This window comes from Harpia harpyja, chromosome 20 (genome assembly GCF_026419915.1).
Source record: "Harpia harpyja isolate bHarHar1 chromosome 20, bHarHar1 primary haplotype, whole genome shotgun sequence".
Lineage (NCBI taxonomy): Eukaryota > Metazoa > Chordata > Aves > Accipitriformes > Accipitridae > Harpia > Harpia harpyja.
This window is the reverse complement of record NC_068959.1, coordinates 3,807,718-3,827,518: the sequence shown is the minus strand read 5'-3', so window position 1 is coordinate 3,827,518 and position 19,801 is coordinate 3,807,718. Positions and strand designations below refer to the sequence as shown.

The window sequence follows — 19,801 nt, the reverse complement described above, 5'->3', positions numbered from 1 at the left end:
CCTAGCGTCTTAAAGGGGCAGGAGCAGGGGCTAAGGCCGGGCTGGGGGGGTGAAGGGAGGGCGGGAAGGAAGAGGAGGCGCCGGCGGGGCCCCGCGGCCCGGGGCCGGGCGGAGCGTTGGGCCGCACCGCACCGCACCGTACCTCACCTCACCTCACCTCGGCCGTGGTGCCTACGACGCGGCCGGCCGGGCCCGGAAGGAGCCGCGTCGGGGGCGGAGCGGGGCGCAGCCGCGGGGTGCGGTGTCGGTGCCAGCGGAGCGGAGTAGCCCGCACCTCAGGCTCGGCGGTCGGCGGCGGCGGGTGAGCACGGAGCGGGGTGGGCGGTTGAGGCGCGTTGTCCGCCCCGGCCTCGCCCTCGGTGACCGGCGGAGGGGCCGGGGCGAGCTCCGCAGGGCGGCGGGCCGCCCTCGTATCCTACCGGCAGCGGCCCGCGGCGCCGCGGCTGGGCCTGGCCCGGGGGCTCCGCGGCCTGCTCTGAGGTGAGGTGCGGCCTCCCCCCCGCTTCTCTTCGCTCGCCCGTGGGGCTGGGGGCACCGGCCCGTGAACCTTTCACGGGTGTGCGGCAGTTCCTTCGTTGCCCGGGCTCTGCCTCGCCTGAGGGGGGGGTCTGTGGTGTGGAGGAGCGCGTTGCAAGTATTGCCCCGTAACCTACAGGTGCTCTGCAGCCTTCTTGGGCAGCTGTCTGTCACGCTGTACCCATCCGTCAAGATTTATTCCAAGTACTATTATTTCTTCAGAAATCAAGACTTCTAACGTGTTTTTTATATGTATATAAAAGTAAGTAACCTGCTGCAGTAGGCCCTACGTGGAGAGTGTGCTCTGACAACTGGTTTTTGCGAGCCAGGCTGCCGCTGAACCGCTGCATTAGGTGCCCTTAGGAGCAAGCGTGCGTGTTGCAGTGCCGTCTTCACAGATAAACTGCTGTTTCGGGTGGGCTTAAGATCTTTGCAAAATTCAGACGGGCTGTCTCAGAGTAAAAGGTGCGATATGGCTAAATTTAAGTCATCTGCCAGGCAATATGTAATCTTTGTGGTTTTCGACCCAATTAGTAATGGACCAGTATGATGATTGCTCTTTCCAAAATCTCAAAGATGATTTGCTATCAAAAAAACTTATTAAAATACCCAAAGAAAATCTATGCCGTTACCTCATTTTCAAACTCTGTCCTTTTCCTCAGCTTTTAAAATACTACATCAATGTGCAGTTTCATATCATAGAATAAACCATGCTGTAGAAGGCAGGTATCAGTTTATTCACTGAGTTTCTTAGGGATTTTTATTTTTGTGGTCCATGGTAACATTTTATGATGTTAAAATGATCATATGTGAAACCATAACTTTAAGCGATCATGTTTAGACCCTACTTGAAAGACTGCAAATACACCCTTAAGAGTAGACTTGAAGCTCTTGTGTGCAAGTTGTGTTGGCAGACTTAACTGTGGCTGGGGTGCCGGGCTGCTGCAGGTAGGTTGGACAGAGGTTTCTCTCCTAACTCTTGCTGACAGTACCCACTCAGGCGCAGCACAGTGCGTTTCCAGTTACTGCAGGAGCTGTTCAGCTTGGGTGTCGCTGGTTTCTGTTTACTAATTATTCCATAAAGGGATTTAAAAACTGTCTTTAAAAGCCTGATATCTTCTTTTATCTAAAGTTTCACAGACTTTAGAAGCACTATTCTAACTGGTTCAGAAATGAAATTATGAATTTTTAGCTAGAAAAATGCCAGTTGAGAGTAGGGGAAAAAATTTCCTGGTTTTCAGAATATAAAAGAAATAAGTGTGAGTGAATTTGCTTGCTAGTCCTTGCTGCCAGTGACGTTCCCTTCAGGAGGCTGGCTCGAGATGTTGCCAAAGCCACTGGGTGGGAATTCCGCATCCCTGTGGTCAGAAGTGTTGTTCAGTAAGCAAACCCATCTCCTTGGTCTATAGAGTGGCTTACAGGGCTCCATGGGAGTTACCGAATGATACTTTGCTGATGAAATAACATCACCCAGGGTTGTTGGAGACATTTTAAAGTGATAGCCATCTGTTGTTGATGTGATGCTAGAAAATTAATTTTCCTATTTTTGTTAAGGAGGCACAAGTAAGTTGGTGATGTCTGTAAAAGTACTTGGCATCAGAAGATTGTCTTGTGTCCAGTACAATTTTTCATTATAAGCTTATGCCTGCTCGCAACTGATTATTTTCAAGGATTCCCTTGAAATAACCTTAAAATAGTATTTTTGTCTTCATCACGGCTTGTGAACAGTGATTGCCAGAGTTTTCGTTGTTCTGCTTTTATGGTATTTTTAACATGAGCCTGAGAGTTTGCATTCGCGTGTATTGAACAGCCTCAGTTCTTCCCTTAGTTCAGCGTAGCTCTGTGACTTGGACGTGTTAGCAGCGTAACAACTCTTGATACCAATGCAGAGCCACTATGGCTTTATAATGCTCTGATTTGACACTGTTGTGAATTATGTAGTTACTCTTCCTGTGTGATAAGAGTAGATTTAATATCTCTATTCAAATATTACCAGTGTGCCTTTACAATTAGCTGTCCATTTTTTCCCCATTTAAGAAGTATTTTCCTTTAAGCGCTGCCAGCTGATACGGAGGCTGTTCTGGGTGTATTTGGATTTGTGGTGATGGAAATTTAACCTATATTAATGCCACTTCAGCTGTGTTTGCAGGTAATCCTGTTCTCACTTTAATCATTTGAATCTTGCCCCTTAAAGTCTTTTCTGTGATGCATGAAGATTTTGTTTGTTTGTTTTATCCATAAGTTTAATAGATGGAAAAGGTTAGTACAACTAAACACTGTGAAGTTATTCTCACCTCAGTAACCTGAGCACTTCTCTTACATCAGGCTGTTTGCCCTGATTTGCAGGTTATTTGAGTCGATCGTTTTTCTAAGCCCCATAGAGGCTTTTCTTGATCGGTATTTTGCTCAAGCAATAAATCTGCTGACGCGTATGCTCTGTCGTGTTTGCTTATTCTTGACCTTTGCTTTTTAGCAATGCAAGGGACAGTTTCAGTCGTGATGTTGTGTAACTGGGTGTTTATGCATTGACAAGCGTATTTGATTTGTATTCTTAAAATTCGTGCCTGTTGCAGCTGATCAGTTATTCAGAGTGACGTAGGACATAGGTAAGGGTTTCAGGGTTAGTTGTTGAGAAACCAAGACTCCTACTGCTTCATCATCTGAGAGATTTTGTTCCAGTGCAAGCAAACCTAATTAAAATATTCTTTCCTCCTCTTTCCATATTATCTTTCTGTGATAGACCTGTTGTTGCGTAGTGGAGAAACTCTGTTCATTGTCACGAGTGTAGTTGCAGTGACAGATGCCTGGATTTTGGTCTGGTTCTGACCTGTGTTTTGACTACTGTGTGATGTGCTCCAGGGTCAAAGCTGCCCTAAACGTCCTCTTGTGATGCCTCAAGGCACCGCCGCAATGTCAAAACGAGTGCAGCAAGACAGCCTGCAGCGACTTAGCAGTGTGGTCCAGTTTCCCAAGGATAGTTGAACTCCGTCCCCTGATGTTAGCAGGGGTTATGCACTCCAGTAGGAATTAGCTGGCTAAATGCTTATAAGGATGTTGCCCTTTAGTCTTTCAAGAGGTTTTCACACTAGATACTAATTCACTGTGTCAAACTGGTGCTCGGTGTGATTATCCTCACTTTAGATAATGAGGAAATTAGGATGAAAGCTAAGAAATTAATTGCTCATGGCTGCACATTGAACCTAGGGATGGCGTTATTCTTGCACCCCAAAGCATCGCTTTGGCAGTAGCGGCGGTTCCTCCTCTGTGCTACCTGTCCTCCTGGGCACTCAAGGTGTGCCAGAGCTCCGCCAACACCTCTGCCGTGGCCGCTTGTTCGGAAGACAGCCCTGTCTTCAGTGGCGGAGGGTTTTTTTTCTGGGGCAGGAACAACTGAATTTGTCAGTCTCTGCAGTCCATCCTGGCCTCTTGCTTCTTTCCCAGGGATGAGCATAGCAGCCTTACATTTTTTTAACCATACCACAAAGAAGGGGTGTTTGTGGAATGAGTAGCAGAGCTTCATCCTGGTAGCAAGGGGTCCCCTGCCTGTGATGGTCGGCTGAAGTTGGCTGACGGTTGTATGGCACAACTAGACTGCTGGTTATAGTCACCCTGGCTGCTCTTAGCTCGACCTTTTGTTCTTGAATCTAAGCTGAAGGAATTTGGTGGGAAGCATGGCATTCTAGAATCCTTTTTTAAACGTAAGTTTTGCATTTAAGGTTTAAATTGTGGCAGCCTGTGCAGGACAGTACAGGAGGTCATGGTCCCTGAATGGCAATGCCAGTGCTTTGTGCTAGGTGGTTGTTACCCATTACAAACCAAACAGACAGGTTCTGTGCAGACAATGGGGATTTATTTGGTATCAAACTTCTCTGGATTCAACTTCACAAAACTTCATCTCTTATCGCCTCTGCTTCAAACCCCAGCAGCTCCCAAGTGCAGCTGGGGCACTGAAATCCCTCTATTGTCCTCTCAGAAGTGCCACTTTTACCTCATTGAAAAGTTTGTGTGAAGATCCTGTTTGAAATCTTCAGTGGAACATCACACACCTCCACCAAACCGTACTTAAGATAAAATTATTTTTACTTCTTGCAAAGACTTCTGTCCACATAGTGTTTTCCAAGAGGAGGAAAAGGTCTTTGCTGTTAGATCACAAGGTCTGGATTCTGTTTTCCATTTCTACACTCTTTTTTTAATGCATTGTGGGGTCACTTAATTGGTCCATGGTACAGTTTACCAAAACTAAATTGTTTTTTATTTTTCACCCAGGACTTTGAATTACTTCTGTTACCTATAAATATCTTACAATGTTTAATGTGCTGTTCTGACAGATCTTAAATGCATTATATTTTCTGTTTATTTCAGACTATAAGATTCAGATATGTCCTTCATATTTGATTGGATTTACAGTGGTTTCAGTAGCGTATTACAGTTTTTAGGTAAGTTTTTATTGTTTGGCGTTTTTCCTTTCTGCTATTCTTCTATAAAATGTCTGTTCACCTCTGTTATCTTCAAACATAGCCACTGGTTAAATAATAATATTTGCTTTGGTGCATATTCAGTAACACTCAAACAAAAGTTTCACTTATCAATATTGAGTATTTCCAGAGTGTGCTGTCCAATGAATCTTGCGTTAATCATTGAACCTCTTGAAAAACTTACATTTTCTTTCATAAACACAATAGGTTTGATTTTTCTAATCATACTACATTTAAGCTGGTGTAATTCAGTTGACTTTTATGGGGTTTCTCCTGACTTTTCTCTGCTGTAAAGAACTGAACTCAGTTATTTTAGTTCAGTTCTTTTGCACATGAGGATATCACTTGAGAATCCAAATATGAGGGACTGTCTACAAAAAATTAGTGCCAGATATTGAAGCCCTTGCTCATGTTCAGCAGTGTGTTATTCTGTGACTGATGTCACTGAAACCAGTGTGAAACTTCACTGGCATTTGCTGAAGAGCCTCAGGAAAATATTCTGTGGCCAAAAGAGTCTGCAATCCATATCAATCCAAGGTAAAATATTAGTTTGTGCAAAACAGGAGGCGGGGGGGGGGGGGGGGAGAGGAAAAAACCAAACAACTAGGAGGAGAAGGAATGTTAGGATACTAAAAAAAGGAACAGAAGTTGCAGCTCATGTAGGTTAAAGGCACAATTTACAAGTTCGAAGGATTTTATTGAAGTGAATAAAAAGCATTTGAGATGAAGGAATCATGGCAAGCTGTGCCACCTGCCTTTTATCAGTTGAAAGTTTAAACTTTTTCGCTGAATGTTAGACCCTTGGCCTACTATCGAAATATTAGCCAGTGAAATTTTAACTAAGTTGACTAATCTTTCTTATCTCTTCTTACTTAGCCGAGCAGTGATTACTGCATGCTAGCCTGCTTTCCCATTCCTGTGCATGCAAAGTCTAATTCTGGTGAAAGATACTGGAGCTTGAAGTAGAAAGGAGAATTACTGTCAATATGTCCCTCTTACTCTAGAGGAAACACTTTTTCTTTTCATTCTCATTTACTTTTACAGTTGAAGAAGGTTGATTATAACATTTGGGAAACTCCCCGCAGTTCCCGGTGCTGTCCTGTCAGCAGGCTGACAAGATCACTTTACGAAGTACATCTTTGCACACATATACTTTTAGAATGCACGAAGAATCTTTTTATATAGATACATATAAACTCTGGTCTTGGTGTAGCTAATAGCTGAAGTATTGCTGCTTGTTCGTCTTGCGTTTCTATGAAAGACAGTTGGGAAGTGTGAAATCTTTCAGAGGAGCAGCAGCACTTGATTTGAGAGCAAAGGCTCCTGGATGTCCAGGCTGAGAGTGGCAAAAATATTGTTTTACTATGGTTTAGCAGAATTTTGTTTAACTCGTAAGGTAAGTGTGAACTGGAGTTTCTCCTGTGACATATGTTGATATATCAAAATGTTTGCCCACTTCTTCTTTCTCTGTAAACATTAATACTTTCTCTTCCACTCTGTAGTTTAATAGGTAATATGTATTTGGGCGTGTGAGAAGGTGAATTTGGGAAGTAAGAGTCGTTGTATTTGAAAGAACTGTGAAGACACTCTAAGCGTATTTCCTGTAGTAATAAAGATCATTAATGAAAGAAGCTGAGGAATATGAAAGAATATTCATTCCTGCAAGTTACAAAACATGTCCTGCTGGAATGTGACCCCAGAGATTAGCTTAAAGGCAGAGGGAGAGGTGAGCAAACAGCAGCAGTGTAAAGGTTGGCCAGGCAGAGGCACCTATGCCCCTGTAATGCTGCGGCATCAACGGGGCTGTCCGAGCAGCCACCTGTGTGACACTGTCACTTAAAATCCCACCAAATAAAACGTGTATGAGGATAACACATTAGATAAGAAGAAAAAAATAAGGGCTCCAGAAACTGATGTTACTGGCTTGCTCTGCTCACTACCCTCCTCACGCAGGGAGACCCAGGCTGGCTGTTAATGCATCCTTTAGACGGCTACCAGCCTCTCGCCTGCGGCCCCGAGGCACAGTGCAGGGTGTTGGTGCGTAGCTTGCGGTGTTGGTTGTGCTTGCAGGAGAAGGTGCAGTTAAGTATAGGGACTGCAGCAATGGAATGCTTGAGCTTTAACAGTAAAATCTGATTGTGTACTTCACAAAATGTTTCTATATCATCGCAGTGGTGGCAAAATAAAATTTTCTTCAGCATATTGCAAAGTACTGTAATATTATGACATTGTATAGTAAAAGATCCTGATGATGTAAAAACCTCGCACATTGCAATATTTGGCTGTATTTTGCAATTCTTTTTACACAAAGAAGAGAGACTTCTGTTAGGAACATAGCTCAGTTTTGCTTTTGAAGAAATGTAATTTCAGCATATATGTGTATGTATTTCCTCACCCTCTGTTGTAAGTGTTCTGCCCTCTTCAGCACTTGGGAAGGCTGTGGGGTCAGTAGTGGTTCCTAAGGAAATTTGCAGTGTGTCTTATCCAGCTACAGGTCTTCGAAGAGGGAATAAGGGAAGGTTTTCTGCTTAAAAAAGGCGAAGTTAAGAGACTCTTACTTCAGTAGCTTTTTCAGTACAGAATGTGTTTTTTTTTTTTTTTTTTAATTTAATTTGTCTTAAAAATGTTTTACTTTGAGTGTCGATCAGTTTGAAGCAGTGAAAAATAATCCTGGCATAGGATGTAGTGTTGGCAAGTTAAAAGAGAATTGCCCTTTGATAATCTCAAACTTCAGAAAATATGGTGTTCACATTTTAAACATCCTTCCTCTCCTTCACAGCAACTGTTGCATTTATTGGGGTTACAAGTAGAGGGAAAAAAAAGGGGGAAAGGCATTTTTATAAAGATGACAATCAGTGAAAATAAAATTTCTTATTCCTATTATGAAAGCATTATCACATGACAGCAAGTATGTCAGAATTGCCCTGACATTCAGGATTTATCAATTTAGCTGGGCTTATGGGTGAATGTTACTTTTTGTCAAAATAATATATGAATCAACATAAAAGTCTTCATACGTATACTAATTATGACTATTGACATTGAAACCGATTTCTCTGTAATATACTGATTGAGGTCTGAACTTTCTTTTTGCCTTGAACATACTTTTTGTCATAATTGGAGGTAGCTGAACAGAACGCCCTCTGTTCAGGTCCAAGATGGTCCATATTTTAGAGCCTGCTGTTAGCACTGTACCCGCATGCCCCCCTCTCCACCACCTGTGAGCAAAACTGTCCCTTTGCTGGGGCAGAGTAAGCTACACGGGCAAAATTTAGTCTTGTTCTGCTGTGGTTTTCCTAAGACAACGTAAATGCGTTTGTGAGTGACACGTTGCATCAGTTGTGAGCCTCTCCCCCTCCTGTAAGCTGCACGTGGTACACGTAGTGCAGCAGGCACATAAGCAAGTGTGAATGTAGTTTGTATGAGTAGGAGAACACGGATAAAGGGCATAGATAAAGTGCGCAGTGGAGCTTGGCTGTTCTGTATTTTGTACCATGACTGAACACTTTGTTCCTGGGAGCAAAATCATCTCTAGAGCTAGAAAGTAACTCCCACCAATTTAACTGATTATTCACTAGGTCCTTCTTTGTTCTAGGACTGTACAAGAAATCGGGCAAACTAGTGTTTCTTGGACTGGACAATGCTGGAAAAACTACACTGCTGCACATGCTCAAAGATGACAGACTGGGACAACACGTCCCCACGTTACACCCCAGTAAGTTAATATTGCTGATTCCATAGCTAGAAAGTATTTAAAGTGTTGCAGGAAAAGCAGGATCTGATTATACGTCATAAGACCAACAGCGTAACTGGGGAGAAACAAAGGAATTTCTGGGACTATGATCTGTAGATAGTTCAAGTAATATTCAAAAAAATGTGTGTAGGATAGTTCAATGTGGTATATTTAAAATTAAGAGGTGAGCAACAAGCAGAATGGTGGACCTGAGAGTCTAGATTACAGAAGCTGAGGGAAATTGGAGCTTGCAGTGTTTGGGAGCAGCTTCTCTGTGTAGCTGGAAAATTAGCATTTATGTACACTGTTTTGATTTTTTTTTTTTTGGCTCAGAGGTTGCTGTGTAATTGTTATCCTGGTAGCCTTGCAGGAGAAAAAATTCAACACAGGTTAAAAATGTGGATTGGTGAAGTCCAGTAAGGAGGTGAGAAATTGGGAAAGGGTGTGAAGAGGAGAAACCTTGAACAGTATTGTACATGAAATGCCATCTTTGTGGCAAACCGGATGCCAGAGCCAACTGTTGTTTGTGTAATGTGTAGGCATAAATAATGTACAAATATTCTCTGCTATTCTTAGCCCTGTAGATATTTCACACGTGTTTTAATGGTTAATAACATTTGGTTGTTAAACAAATGTGTCGCTGATTTTGAGAGAAAATGTATTACTCTGATTTGCTTCTTGAATACGAAATACTGAAAAGAACCAAGAGAGGAAGTAAAATCTACATGCTAGAAGGTTAGACTGTTCCAATGCACTGCATAATCTTCACAGAGAACATAATTCTGTGTATTTCTAGCTTCAGAAGAGCTGACAATTGCTGGCATGACTTTCACTACCTTTGATCTGGGTGGACATGCTCAAGGTAAGAGAATACATCGACTCACTTAACTTCACTGAATTGAGTTAGAGTTGTCTACAGTCCGTTTGTTTCCAATCAGAAATGCTACCATACTGCAGAGGTTGAATTCCCACACTCTCTTTGACAGCATAAAAAACATACGCTGCTCTTTTGTCCGTCTCCGCCACTTACCACAAATCCCAAATACAATTTGGCAAGAGCTGCAGTAGAGCAGAAGTTTTTGACTGATATCTGTATTTTGAAGAGGATTCTGTACTTTGAATTGCTTACATTTACCTTTAAGCTTTATGCTTCAAACTTGCCTTTGTTGACATAATTCTTGGGGAAACATAAAAAGTTTCGGTACATCAGTGTACGTGTGGGATAGAGTGGTGATAACAGTAAAGGGAATGATACTTCTGCTCCGTTATTTCAAACTTTGTAAAACATGAAATTCTATCTTGAAGATTGGCAACATAAGCTAAGTCTTCAAAAAAAAAACAACTGTTGCTGCTTAATTACTGATGTGCTTCGCTCTGAATTTTGGCATAATTTCCTTTTGTTTTTAATTCACATCTTCCCCGTAGCTCGCAGAGTGTGGAAAAACTATCTGCCTGCGATTAATGGCATTGTGTTCTTGGTGGACTGTGCAGATCATGAAAGATTGCTTGAATCAAAAGAAGAACTTGATGTAAGTTTAAATAAGTTTTTGAAAGTTTTAACTTCTAAGAAATAAGCTTAAATTCCCAGTATCCAACAGAGCCCTGCTACCACCTGGACATGAGTAATAGCAGTTTGGCCTTCTATATTCTAAATCAATCTCACCTCCTTTCTCTTTTCCTTTGCAGTCACTAATGACAGATGAAACTATTGCTAATGTGCCTATCCTAATTCTTGGTAACAAGATTGACAGACCTGAAGCCATTAGTGAAGAGAGGTTACGAGAGATGTTTGGTCTGTATGGCCAGACAACAGGAAAGGTAAAGCTTTTTTTTTTTTTTTTGGTGGTTTTGTTGGTTTGGTTTTTTGTTAGGGAGTTTGTTTGCCTTATATTTATGTGTTGACTCTGGTTCACTCCAGCTACACAAAAGAAATGGTTTTTAATATATAAAGTACTTGGTACATAGTAACCATATATGGAATGAATTCTGGAGTCTTTTTTTGTGTATTAGATGCATCTCTACTATTCAATGCCACATTTTTTTCAGAGAAAACTTTATTAGGATAACTTTTAATACTTCAACTCTCCTATGCAGTTTTTTTGAACGATGAGCAAGTTTTCAGAGGCTATAGTTCTAGTGAGAACTATAAGAGAAAACTAATAGTCTTTAAGTGACTTTTCTCATTTAAAGTGTAGACTTAGTACAATTTGTTACTTAACATGTTTACCTAAAGCTTAGAAACAGATTTACACTATTGTAGAAGTCTGAGTTTATAGGTCGTGAGAGGGGGAAAAAAAGTTTCTACTGGCATCTGTAACAACAAAGCAGATTTCTATTATGGATCTTTGTGATACTTCAACTCTTCTTAAAGTAAATACAGTGTAGTACTTGGAGGAGACATTTGGATACAGTGCACTAGAAATAAGTTGCTCTGTTGTCCTTTGCCCTTGGAAAGACACCTCTCTGCAGCTGACAAAGCCATTCCAGTGTGGCTTCCATCCCAGCTCCCATTAGATGACCAGCAGTGTGGCCCTGCTGAGGAGGGCACCTGGTCTTGTAATTCCTCTTTGCTTATTCACTCTTAGATGCTTCCCTTAAAGTTCAGTGCCAGTCAGAGTTTAGGTTGAGCGGGAACAGATCTTTATCTTAGTTTTCTGCGTGAAAGAGAATTGCACAGGTTAGTTTTAGAATAGATGTAATGGGCTATAAACAGTTACTACTGACTTTTATTAATTTTTTGTGTGTGTGTCTTGGCCTGGTTTTTACAACACTGCACGTAGTCTATGAAGTATGAATACCATTGTGAATCTGCAGTTGAGCAACAGCTTTATCGCACTGTGCTGATCTTGGCAAGCAAGCAACTTGCACTCTTGCTATGGTCAGTCCTACAATTGGTAGCAAATCCTCTTTTTATTTGGTTGGAAAGCTATTAGAGCAGGGAACTGTGACTGAAAACCAAGTATAAGCTCTCAAATTCTCTATGCACGTGCTTGCTGTTGCATTCTGGTTTCATGTACTTCACTCTCTCCAAATGTCGATGCACATGAAAATATGCTTCGTGTACTTCTCAAGTGACCCTAACCTTAGTAACATGTACATGTTTTAGAATAATTTATTTTCTAAAATTCCAGTATCCAACACAAGTTAAATAATGGCTTTCCATAGAAACAAATGTCAATGTAAAGTAGCCGTCTTTTTATAACGATACCGTAATTTGGAATACTTCTGTGTCTCTGCAGGGCAGTATACCATTGAAAGAATTGAACGCAAGGCCACTAGAAGTGTTTATGTGCAGCGTGCTAAAGAGACAAGGCTATGGAGAAGGCTTCCGCTGGATGGCACAGTACATTGATTAATGCCAAAATCGCATCAGTACATTCTGTCCCATGTCTGAATATTAAGTCTGCTCCTTATTTGATCACTCAGTGTACGTAACTTGAATCCATTTGACTGTTTAGTTATAAAAATACACATTTTTAGCTAATTATACCATGTATGCTAAATTGTCAGCGTGAGGGTTGAAAAATTATTTCAAGCAAGTTTGTAAGTTTAAGTACCACAACCTGTGAGCTTTCTAATCCCATGAAACATTCTTTTGCAGCATTTAATTTAACGAGTCTCTGGCACCGCTTTTGGTCAGAGCAACTTTCCAGTACAGTATGTTTGAATGCACTTTTTAACAGCTAAAAACTACGAACATGTGAAAAATATTTAATGCTTATGTTGAATTTTTTTATGTACTTTTTTGAAACTGGTTTTATAACTTTAGAGTATATAACCATCTTTCAAGGAATAATAAATAATTAGCTGATGGATAATTGCATGATGCCTTACGGTTTTCAATAATATACTTTCTTATGCAACGTCATGCAATAAATTTAAATCCAGTTTTTGGCAACTTTAATGGAAAATGTTTCATTTTAATGTGTCTTAACTAGTGAGGCTGCCTGATGATCTGAATATGTGGGATATTTTCCTGAAACACAGAAGGCCACAAAGTAGTTTCATTGTATGTTAGAGTAAGGTGTTTTTTTCAGACTACCAAATTGCATTTATTTTAGGATTTTGCATTACTAAAAGAAAAATCTAATCCAATGCCCTTATAACCACCACCTTTAAAAAGTAAAAATAATGTATATCAGCTGTGCCAGTGTAAATCTTGAACTAATGTCAAAAGTAGTCTTACTCTACTGGTCTCTTGAATTAAACCCCGGAAGCGACACAAGAAACACAGAGGTTTTTTCTGAAGAAATTCAGAATACCATTGCACTAAATATTCTGCTCCTAATTTAATTAGATTTGGGGTCTGCCAGAAGATTTGCCTGTGAAATTGCCAGGGAAAAAAAAAATGTTGCCATTGCTGCTTGTGAAAATTTAGCAGCTCACACCCAATTGGCCAATTTTATTTTTGGTGTTTCGAACTGGGACAAGATGGATTGTTTTCCGTAGTTTTGCCCTGCAACCTAGCCAGTGTGGCAGCTGATGGCTGCCCAGGTGGCTTATTTCTGTGGTAAAATTTGGTTATCTGCAGTTCTTGTTTCCAGACTTCTGACTGTTTTTCCCCATCTTTGAGTGCATTAGTTCCCTGAGGAGAAAGCAGGTTATTTTCAAAGAAAGGGTGTTGAAGCACATGTGTCTGTCAACATCTTGTTGATGCTGGCTGACACTGGCATGGTGCTGTGGTTGGTGCTTCCATGTGCTGGGCATGTTTTGCTCTAATCCGTTGAATGAAGGTAGGGTTTCAGCCCTGGAGTCACCACTTCGCTGTGATGGGTTTGAGTTTCACTGTGTAGTTTGTTTTCCCCTTGTACAAGTACAAACTGTGCAAGTGTTTTCACTGACTCCCTGTTACTCACTGTTGTAGGTCTTCTCTAAAATACTTCAGGCCTTATGTTTCCAATATCCATGGCAGCAAATGTGTTTCTGACTGGTTTGGTTTCATAACTTTCTCTCTTGGCCTGCTGGGCTTGAATCTCAGCTTTAAAGCCTATAGGCTCACAGCAAATAAATGGGACTTATTCCTTGCCCAGATCTGAACTTGTATGGTTGAATATTGATGATCAGTTTCCCACAGTCCTAGATTGTGCATCTGAATAAGATGAATAATTCAGAACCTAACTTAATGTAAATTGTAACTGAAGTTTATTACTGCACAATCATATGCAAAGTGTTAAGCCTAGTTTGTGCATGGTGAAGTTCAGAGTGATGGTATCGGATAGCTTTTCCAAATGACCAACATAAGAGCATTCATACAGCTGGTGCTCAGCTGTAGAGTAGCGTCTCAGTTGCATAAATCAAAACTGGAGGTAAGAAATGGCCTCTCACCAGTGCATGGACGATATATGAGTCTTTACTACCTACAGCTGTTACGTAGGGGACATGCCTCTTTTTCTCTAGATTTTTCTGGTGATGGTTATAATGCAGAGAACAACAGCTAAATCAGTAGATGGTGTAAATAGTAAAAATACTACTTGCAGAGTCACGTAGTGGTGTTGATGTGGGAGACTTGGGACTGTGTTGCCTGTGCAATGATATGAAGCTGGAGGTGTTCTGCAGACCACTTCCACAGGCTGAGCCATTATGTGGGCACTGAGAGGTCCTCTTCACCTGCTCTTCCAACCAACTGGGAATAACGTTAGCAGTAAGTGAAGGGTTGATAGTATTAAGAATTAAAAAAGAAGGGAGGTGGTACTGCTTTAAAAGTGTGTGTTAAGAGTAATTTGTAGTATTACAGGAATACTCAGATTTCATGTTTCCTACTGTAGGATGCTAGTTTAAATGTGGTTGTAATAAGGGCGTGAAGAAATCTGGACCTTGTGTTTATCCACCTGGGTATTGTAATGGTTCCTGTTGTGGGAATAGCTGATCAACACTCAGTTAAATACACAAATAATCTCGCTCTGTTTCATTTCATTCAGTAGAGGAAGTACCTTTCTTCTGTAGTTTACGTTCTGTTGTACACATGAATGTGAATGGGTGTTGTGTGTCTTTTTGTGAAGATTTCATTAATAGGCAGATATACTGATTAGAGTTTTTCTGGCGGTTTTCATCCCCACCCCTTCCACATCTCCCCAGCCATTTATTTCTGGAGTTTGCTTATTCCTATGATTGTGACCAGTCTTACTTAACTAAAAAAAAAAAAAAAAGGCAACATTCACATTTGGGTCCGACTTCTATGAATTTTTTTTTTTGCACTCTTGACTATGCAGATTTCAATTAAACATCACTTTAAGGAATGTGAAAAAGGAAACTCATTAATAAAGATGTTATTTATGAAGCGTCTCATTTTGTTTTTACATCGCAACAGTTCTTTAAGCAAAATGAATGCAGATTCCTAAGATGCTAATAACTACTTCTGACAAAGTGGCCTGTATTTCACTGTAGTGACCCCATACGCTAGTGTCTATGGGTTGAATAAGATTTATTTTGCTTGGATTTAATTAAACTTGGGGTTTAGTATGTCTTGTGTAACTGAGAGGCATTGGTGTATTTCAGTCTTGGTTTAATAAACTTTTGGCAGCAATGATTGGCATTGGAGATGGGAAGGATCTTTGAGCTTTCTCATTTATCCTCTTGCCAGATCAAGATTATTTCATTAATATTTCTGTATTCAGTGTTGAGGTACCGTCTATGATGTGCCAAAGATGACCTATGGCATTCACTGGAATACAATACCTGCATGCATGTGAGCTTTATTGTATTTTAATCATTGGAATTGAAGGTCACATAGAACTTACTTATAACTAAAGTCAAGTCAGGAAAGTGACGGTGGTGGTCTCCAATCCCAGTGAATTCACAGGTCTGCTTGAAGTCAAATTGTTCTTCTCTTGTTTGTACTGTCAGAGTATTTGGTTGTTACCAAACAAAGTCCAATATTTCTATTGACTACAACATGCTCAGATTTAGTGTAGGTAATGTAATTGTTCATTATGGACTTAGGAGTTATATTAAAAACAGCCTAATCCACTGGCTGTCAGTGGGGGCATGTAACTTATTTGCACTTAGATAAACCACTCTTTGCACTAGTATCTCAGTGTGAAACTAAACATTTTCTGTTTTGAAATGTGAGTGCTCTAACTGTTTAAAAGCATAATTTATATAATAAACTGCAGAAGAAAAGCTAAAGATGAAAGTGTTCTTAAACATATTCTTAATGTGGTGTTTGTTATGTTATCCCATCCCATGCTTGAAATTTAAGTGTCGGGAATAGAAAATAAAGTTCTGACTTGGAATTTGAAGAAAAGGAGTTTTAAACAGGTAGTTCTTGTCTAATTATCAAAACCAGAAAAAAGTGTGCTGACTTAGTACATGGTCTAGCAGTGAGTTTGGGTTTTTACAGCTGGGTATAATAATAATTCAGTCCCTTCTTTGCTAGGGTTTCTGTTCATGTTTGCATGGAAGCAAACCCTCTGCTTGGAAAACTCTTTGAGCATGGAAAAAAATGACATTTCCTGTGTTGCAATTTTAAAATGAGATGGAAGGTTCTGATCTTACAGGCAAATGATACTGCCTTAGAATCCAGCTGCCCTCTAGGTTTTGCACTGTTGGTGGGACTATATTGAGTGGGGATTGCCACCGAGTTTAGGTGTTCCTCAAGCTGAGTCCACTCAATCCTGTTTGAGGCAGCCCACAGGAAAGTGTATTAACCTTATGTGATAGAAAACTATTTTGCAATCCTAAGTATGTGTTCTCCTTAGTTTGTTTTTCAAATTATTTCTTACTTGACTGCTTTGGAACTAGAATTAGAAATGTGTTTGGTAGTGAGCAGTTACGGTAAAATAATCATTAAAAAAAGGTATCCCTTGTTTTTTCTTATGACCCTGTTTCTTATGGCATGTGTCCCATCACAGTAAGAAATTTATAATATTTTAGAGCCTTCAATGCCTTTTGTTCCAGGATCTCGAAGTTTTCTACCTGCTAATGCTGCCTCAACACCCTTGTGAGGCAGAGGGCTCTTGTTGTCCTTGTTTAACCTTTGACGAAGGTGAGGTCCAGAGGGATTAGGTCGTACTTGGTCACTGCCTGAATAAGAAGAGCTCTCACAGCAACCAGCAGCAACATCGAATGAAGCAATGCCTCCCTTAACCTGAGCACCGTTTGCCTGTGTCCTAGAGTGATGACAGAAGCCTTCATTACATGCAAGTTAGTGAAGATACTGCACAAATCATGTGTAAATCAATGGCATTTTGGGTCACCTCCTCTGCATTCATAGCAAAAAAAGCCACTCTAAGCATGTACCATTCACTGTCAACTGTGTTGCACCCAACTATGACAATATTTAGTAGGTAACAAGTTAAAAGAACAGCACAAAAACTTGTAATGTGTAGAGTGGGTGCGAAACTTGGATCTACTTGTAATTTCTGATTCTCTTTCCTAAATGCAATGTAAATAAATGCTATCCTTGTAAAAGGAGAATTTAAAGGTACACTTTCAGTATTGCGTCCAAATGCCTGGTTTTGGTACAGGCAAATAAGAATTTGTATTCTTGGGTTAGATTTTTCCCCCACAAAGGTGGTACTTCACTGTCAGAGTGGTTTGATTAACTCCCAGGAGCAGCAGCTCTAGCTGGAGCAAACCCCTGGCAGTAGCTTGGGGCAGAGACGAGCTGTTGGAGACTTGATCTTAGCAATTTAATGATACTTGAGTACCCAAACCCAGGAGTGGATATAGCTGGTTTGTTGACAAGGGGTATACTGTGACAAGCTGCTGGTCTGGGAAGGGATGGGACTGGTGCTTGCAGTAGTACGTGCAGATGGGGAGGCTGAGCTAACGAGGGGAACCTGATCTTACCCTGCCGAGAGGATCTGAAGTGGTTCAGGTTTTGTAGCACACGGGGTTTCTGAGCAAAGGAAGCTGCTTTTCAGTGAGAATGTGGCTCTTGAGAGGAAGGTCGGAATTTGTTTTAAGTTAGAGTTCGTTAAAATCTTTGTTAAAGGTTTGTTGAAACCTAGAAGCTTTGCTAGCGGCAGGAAACCGGGCAGCGAGCAGGCTGGAGGGGGGGTCAGCGCTGGGGACCGTGGTGCAGGGGCTGCCCCGCGGGTTGTGCGAGCATCTCTAGGAGATACTTGACCAAGTTCCAGGCTGTGCAATGGAGGAAGGGAAAAATTAATTGGGTTGAAAAATGTCCTCTTGCCAGCAAGGTAAGAGGGAGAACAATTATGAACAGGGCTCCTAATGCTGCTCTGCCACAGCTTGTTTGTGGACTGACCCTGGGGCTGGTATTTGGAAACGCTGGTGCTTGTGAAAGCAAAGGGGAGGGAGAGAAATTAGCTAGTGATAGGAGCTGTATTTCAATCAGTCTGTGCGTGCTATGGTAATGCCAGCATTTGTCAGGTTATTTTGAAATCTGTCCGCTTTCCTACAATTAAGCTGGTTTTTGTTAAGTCACTGCAAACTGCTGATCCTTGGTTGACTGTTCTCCAAGGACAAAGCTGAGGTCACTTGTTTAATGCACTTGACTTCTGACCAGAGATAACCATGGGCTGCAAAACTTAAAACCATATTTTAAGCTCTTATGCCTGTTGGCACTCGGAGCTGGATTTTGAGTTCAGCCTAGACTATTGGTTCCAGCCCCAGTGCCCGAGTGCCATTTTCTCTCTGCTTTCTTAGAGCAGGATTTTGGGTTAGGTTCAAATAAATTGGAATTGTAAAAGGAAGACTCCTGTATGTGCCACTTAACTCTTCTATTCCTTGCTCTGTGTGTGTGTATAGATGTATGTGATATATAAAAAAATATGTAAAAATATATGTATGGATATATATACACAAAATGTTTAAAATATGTTCAAAATATTGTTACTCAGATGCGTTAGCATGAAATTGCAGAGGACATTCAGTGAAAGTCTGCACTCATAGGTTTCAAAGGCTAAAAAAAATCAGGAGTTTGCAGTAGAGAAAATTAAAAGCTTTTGCTTTACTGGTGGATAATAATTACAGGAGATACCATGGGAGAAATTCAGATGTGCAGCTACAGTAGGGAGAGCAGCTGGAGTTCTGGGTGCTGCCTGGAGAAACAGTGTTTAGGCAGAACAGAAGGAGACAGAGCTAATAATATAGTTTGCCTTTTTTTAGAGCTTATGCTTTGTTACTGGCATCAGAGACACTTCTGGCATTGCTGTAAAGAAGTATGGGTGTTCCTACACAATGAGATGTTTACTCAAGCATTTTTTAGAAAACATGTCCCATCCGCTTGCTCCTACTCACTGCTGTGGTTGTGACAGCTGGCTCTGAAGAGCTCTGATGAACATCCCCAAAAGAAGGTTGTGTTGATTTGACACTTGTACCTGAAAATTTGTAAGAGAACTTATTTTTGATTTATAGTCTTTTTTTTTTTTTTTAGTTCTCCTCTAGTCCTCCTGTCTGCTATTACCACATCTGTAATATCCTTTTGTTTCCTAATCTGTAATTTGAGTTGCCTCCTAAATTGAAAAAACAATATGACTTTTTTCCCCCAGGCTGTTTTGGGGAGAGCTTTTCTTCAGCAGTTTGATGTTTAAAATCTTGGGGAAGAAATTTGTAAGGGGGCCCTCTATCAAAGAAGAAATTCTGCTTGTGTTTTCAGAGCCGTTGTCAGGCAGAATGCAAGAGACAGTCAGTAAAAGATTTACACATGTTGTTTGCCATTATTATTTTGGGAGAAACAAGGAAAGCCAAAAAAGTTACAGTCACCGTGGTTAGTTGAAGTTCATGGAGCTGCTGCAAGGCTGACTGCAGCAAAGAATGTGTAACAGATCCTCATGCATGTGACTGTGGGATGGAGTCTATTTATGTCTCTGTAAACATGAAATTATGAAATACATGCCAGGGAGATGGTGCTGGTGAAGTCCTTGTCTGACCTGGTCAACTATCATTGGACTTGCACCTCTCTGGGAGCGCAAAGTGAATTTGAACTTACTGCAGAACATGATGCTGCTGGAAGATGTTTATTGACAGGGAAGTAGGTCAAGCAATAAAGCAAAGAAACCACCCAGTACATTACCAGGTAAGAGGAAAGGTGCTTTGAGTTTCTGTAATAATGTCTTGCACACCTTGTGAACATAAAAGCGCTTCACAAAGACAGCGTCTATCAAAAAAATCA

At 40.9% G+C, this 19,801-nt stretch overlaps 1 protein-coding gene across 3 annotated transcripts; it reads left to right on the top strand.

Annotated features, from left to right (window-relative positions):
- The first annotated feature begins 73 nt into the window (after positions 1–73).
- On the top strand, positions 74–15,001 carry SAR1B (secretion associated Ras related GTPase 1B). Of its 3 annotated transcripts, none has more exons than XM_052772104.1 (7): positions 74–295; positions 4,879–4,952; positions 8,587–8,706; positions 9,521–9,586; positions 10,150–10,253; positions 10,411–10,542; positions 11,964–15,001. In XM_052772104.1, the coding sequence occupies exons 2-7, from the start codon at positions 4,895–4,897 to the stop codon at positions 12,078–12,080; spliced, it is 597 nt and encodes a 198-aa protein (XP_052628064.1). In that variant the 5' UTR covers positions 74–295; positions 4,879–4,894; the 3' UTR covers positions 12,081–15,001. The 3 variants fall into 3 exon arrangements, with proteins under 3 accessions (XP_052628064.1, XP_052628063.1, XP_052628062.1); XM_052772103.1 differs by having other exon boundaries at positions 74–298; XM_052772102.1 differs by having other exon boundaries at positions 74–301.
- The last annotated feature ends 4,800 nt before the right edge of the window (positions 15,002–19,801 follow it).

What these genes read in the sequence shown, in the direction of transcription:
- SAR1B (XM_052772104.1), top strand. Translation starts at nt 4,895, where the DNA reads ATGTCCTTCATATTTGATTGGATTTACAGTGGTTTCAGTAGCGTATTA. An exon ending in TAGCGTATTACAGTTTTTAG is followed by an intron (nt 4,953 to 8,586) that starts GTAAGTTTTTAT and finishes TCTTTGTTCTAG; the next exon opens with GACTGTACAAGAAATCGGGC. An exon ending in TCTGGGTGGACATGCTCAAG is followed by an intron (nt 9,587 to 10,149) that starts GTAAGAGAATAC and finishes TCTTCCCCGTAG; the next exon opens with CTCGCAGAGTGTGGAAAAAC.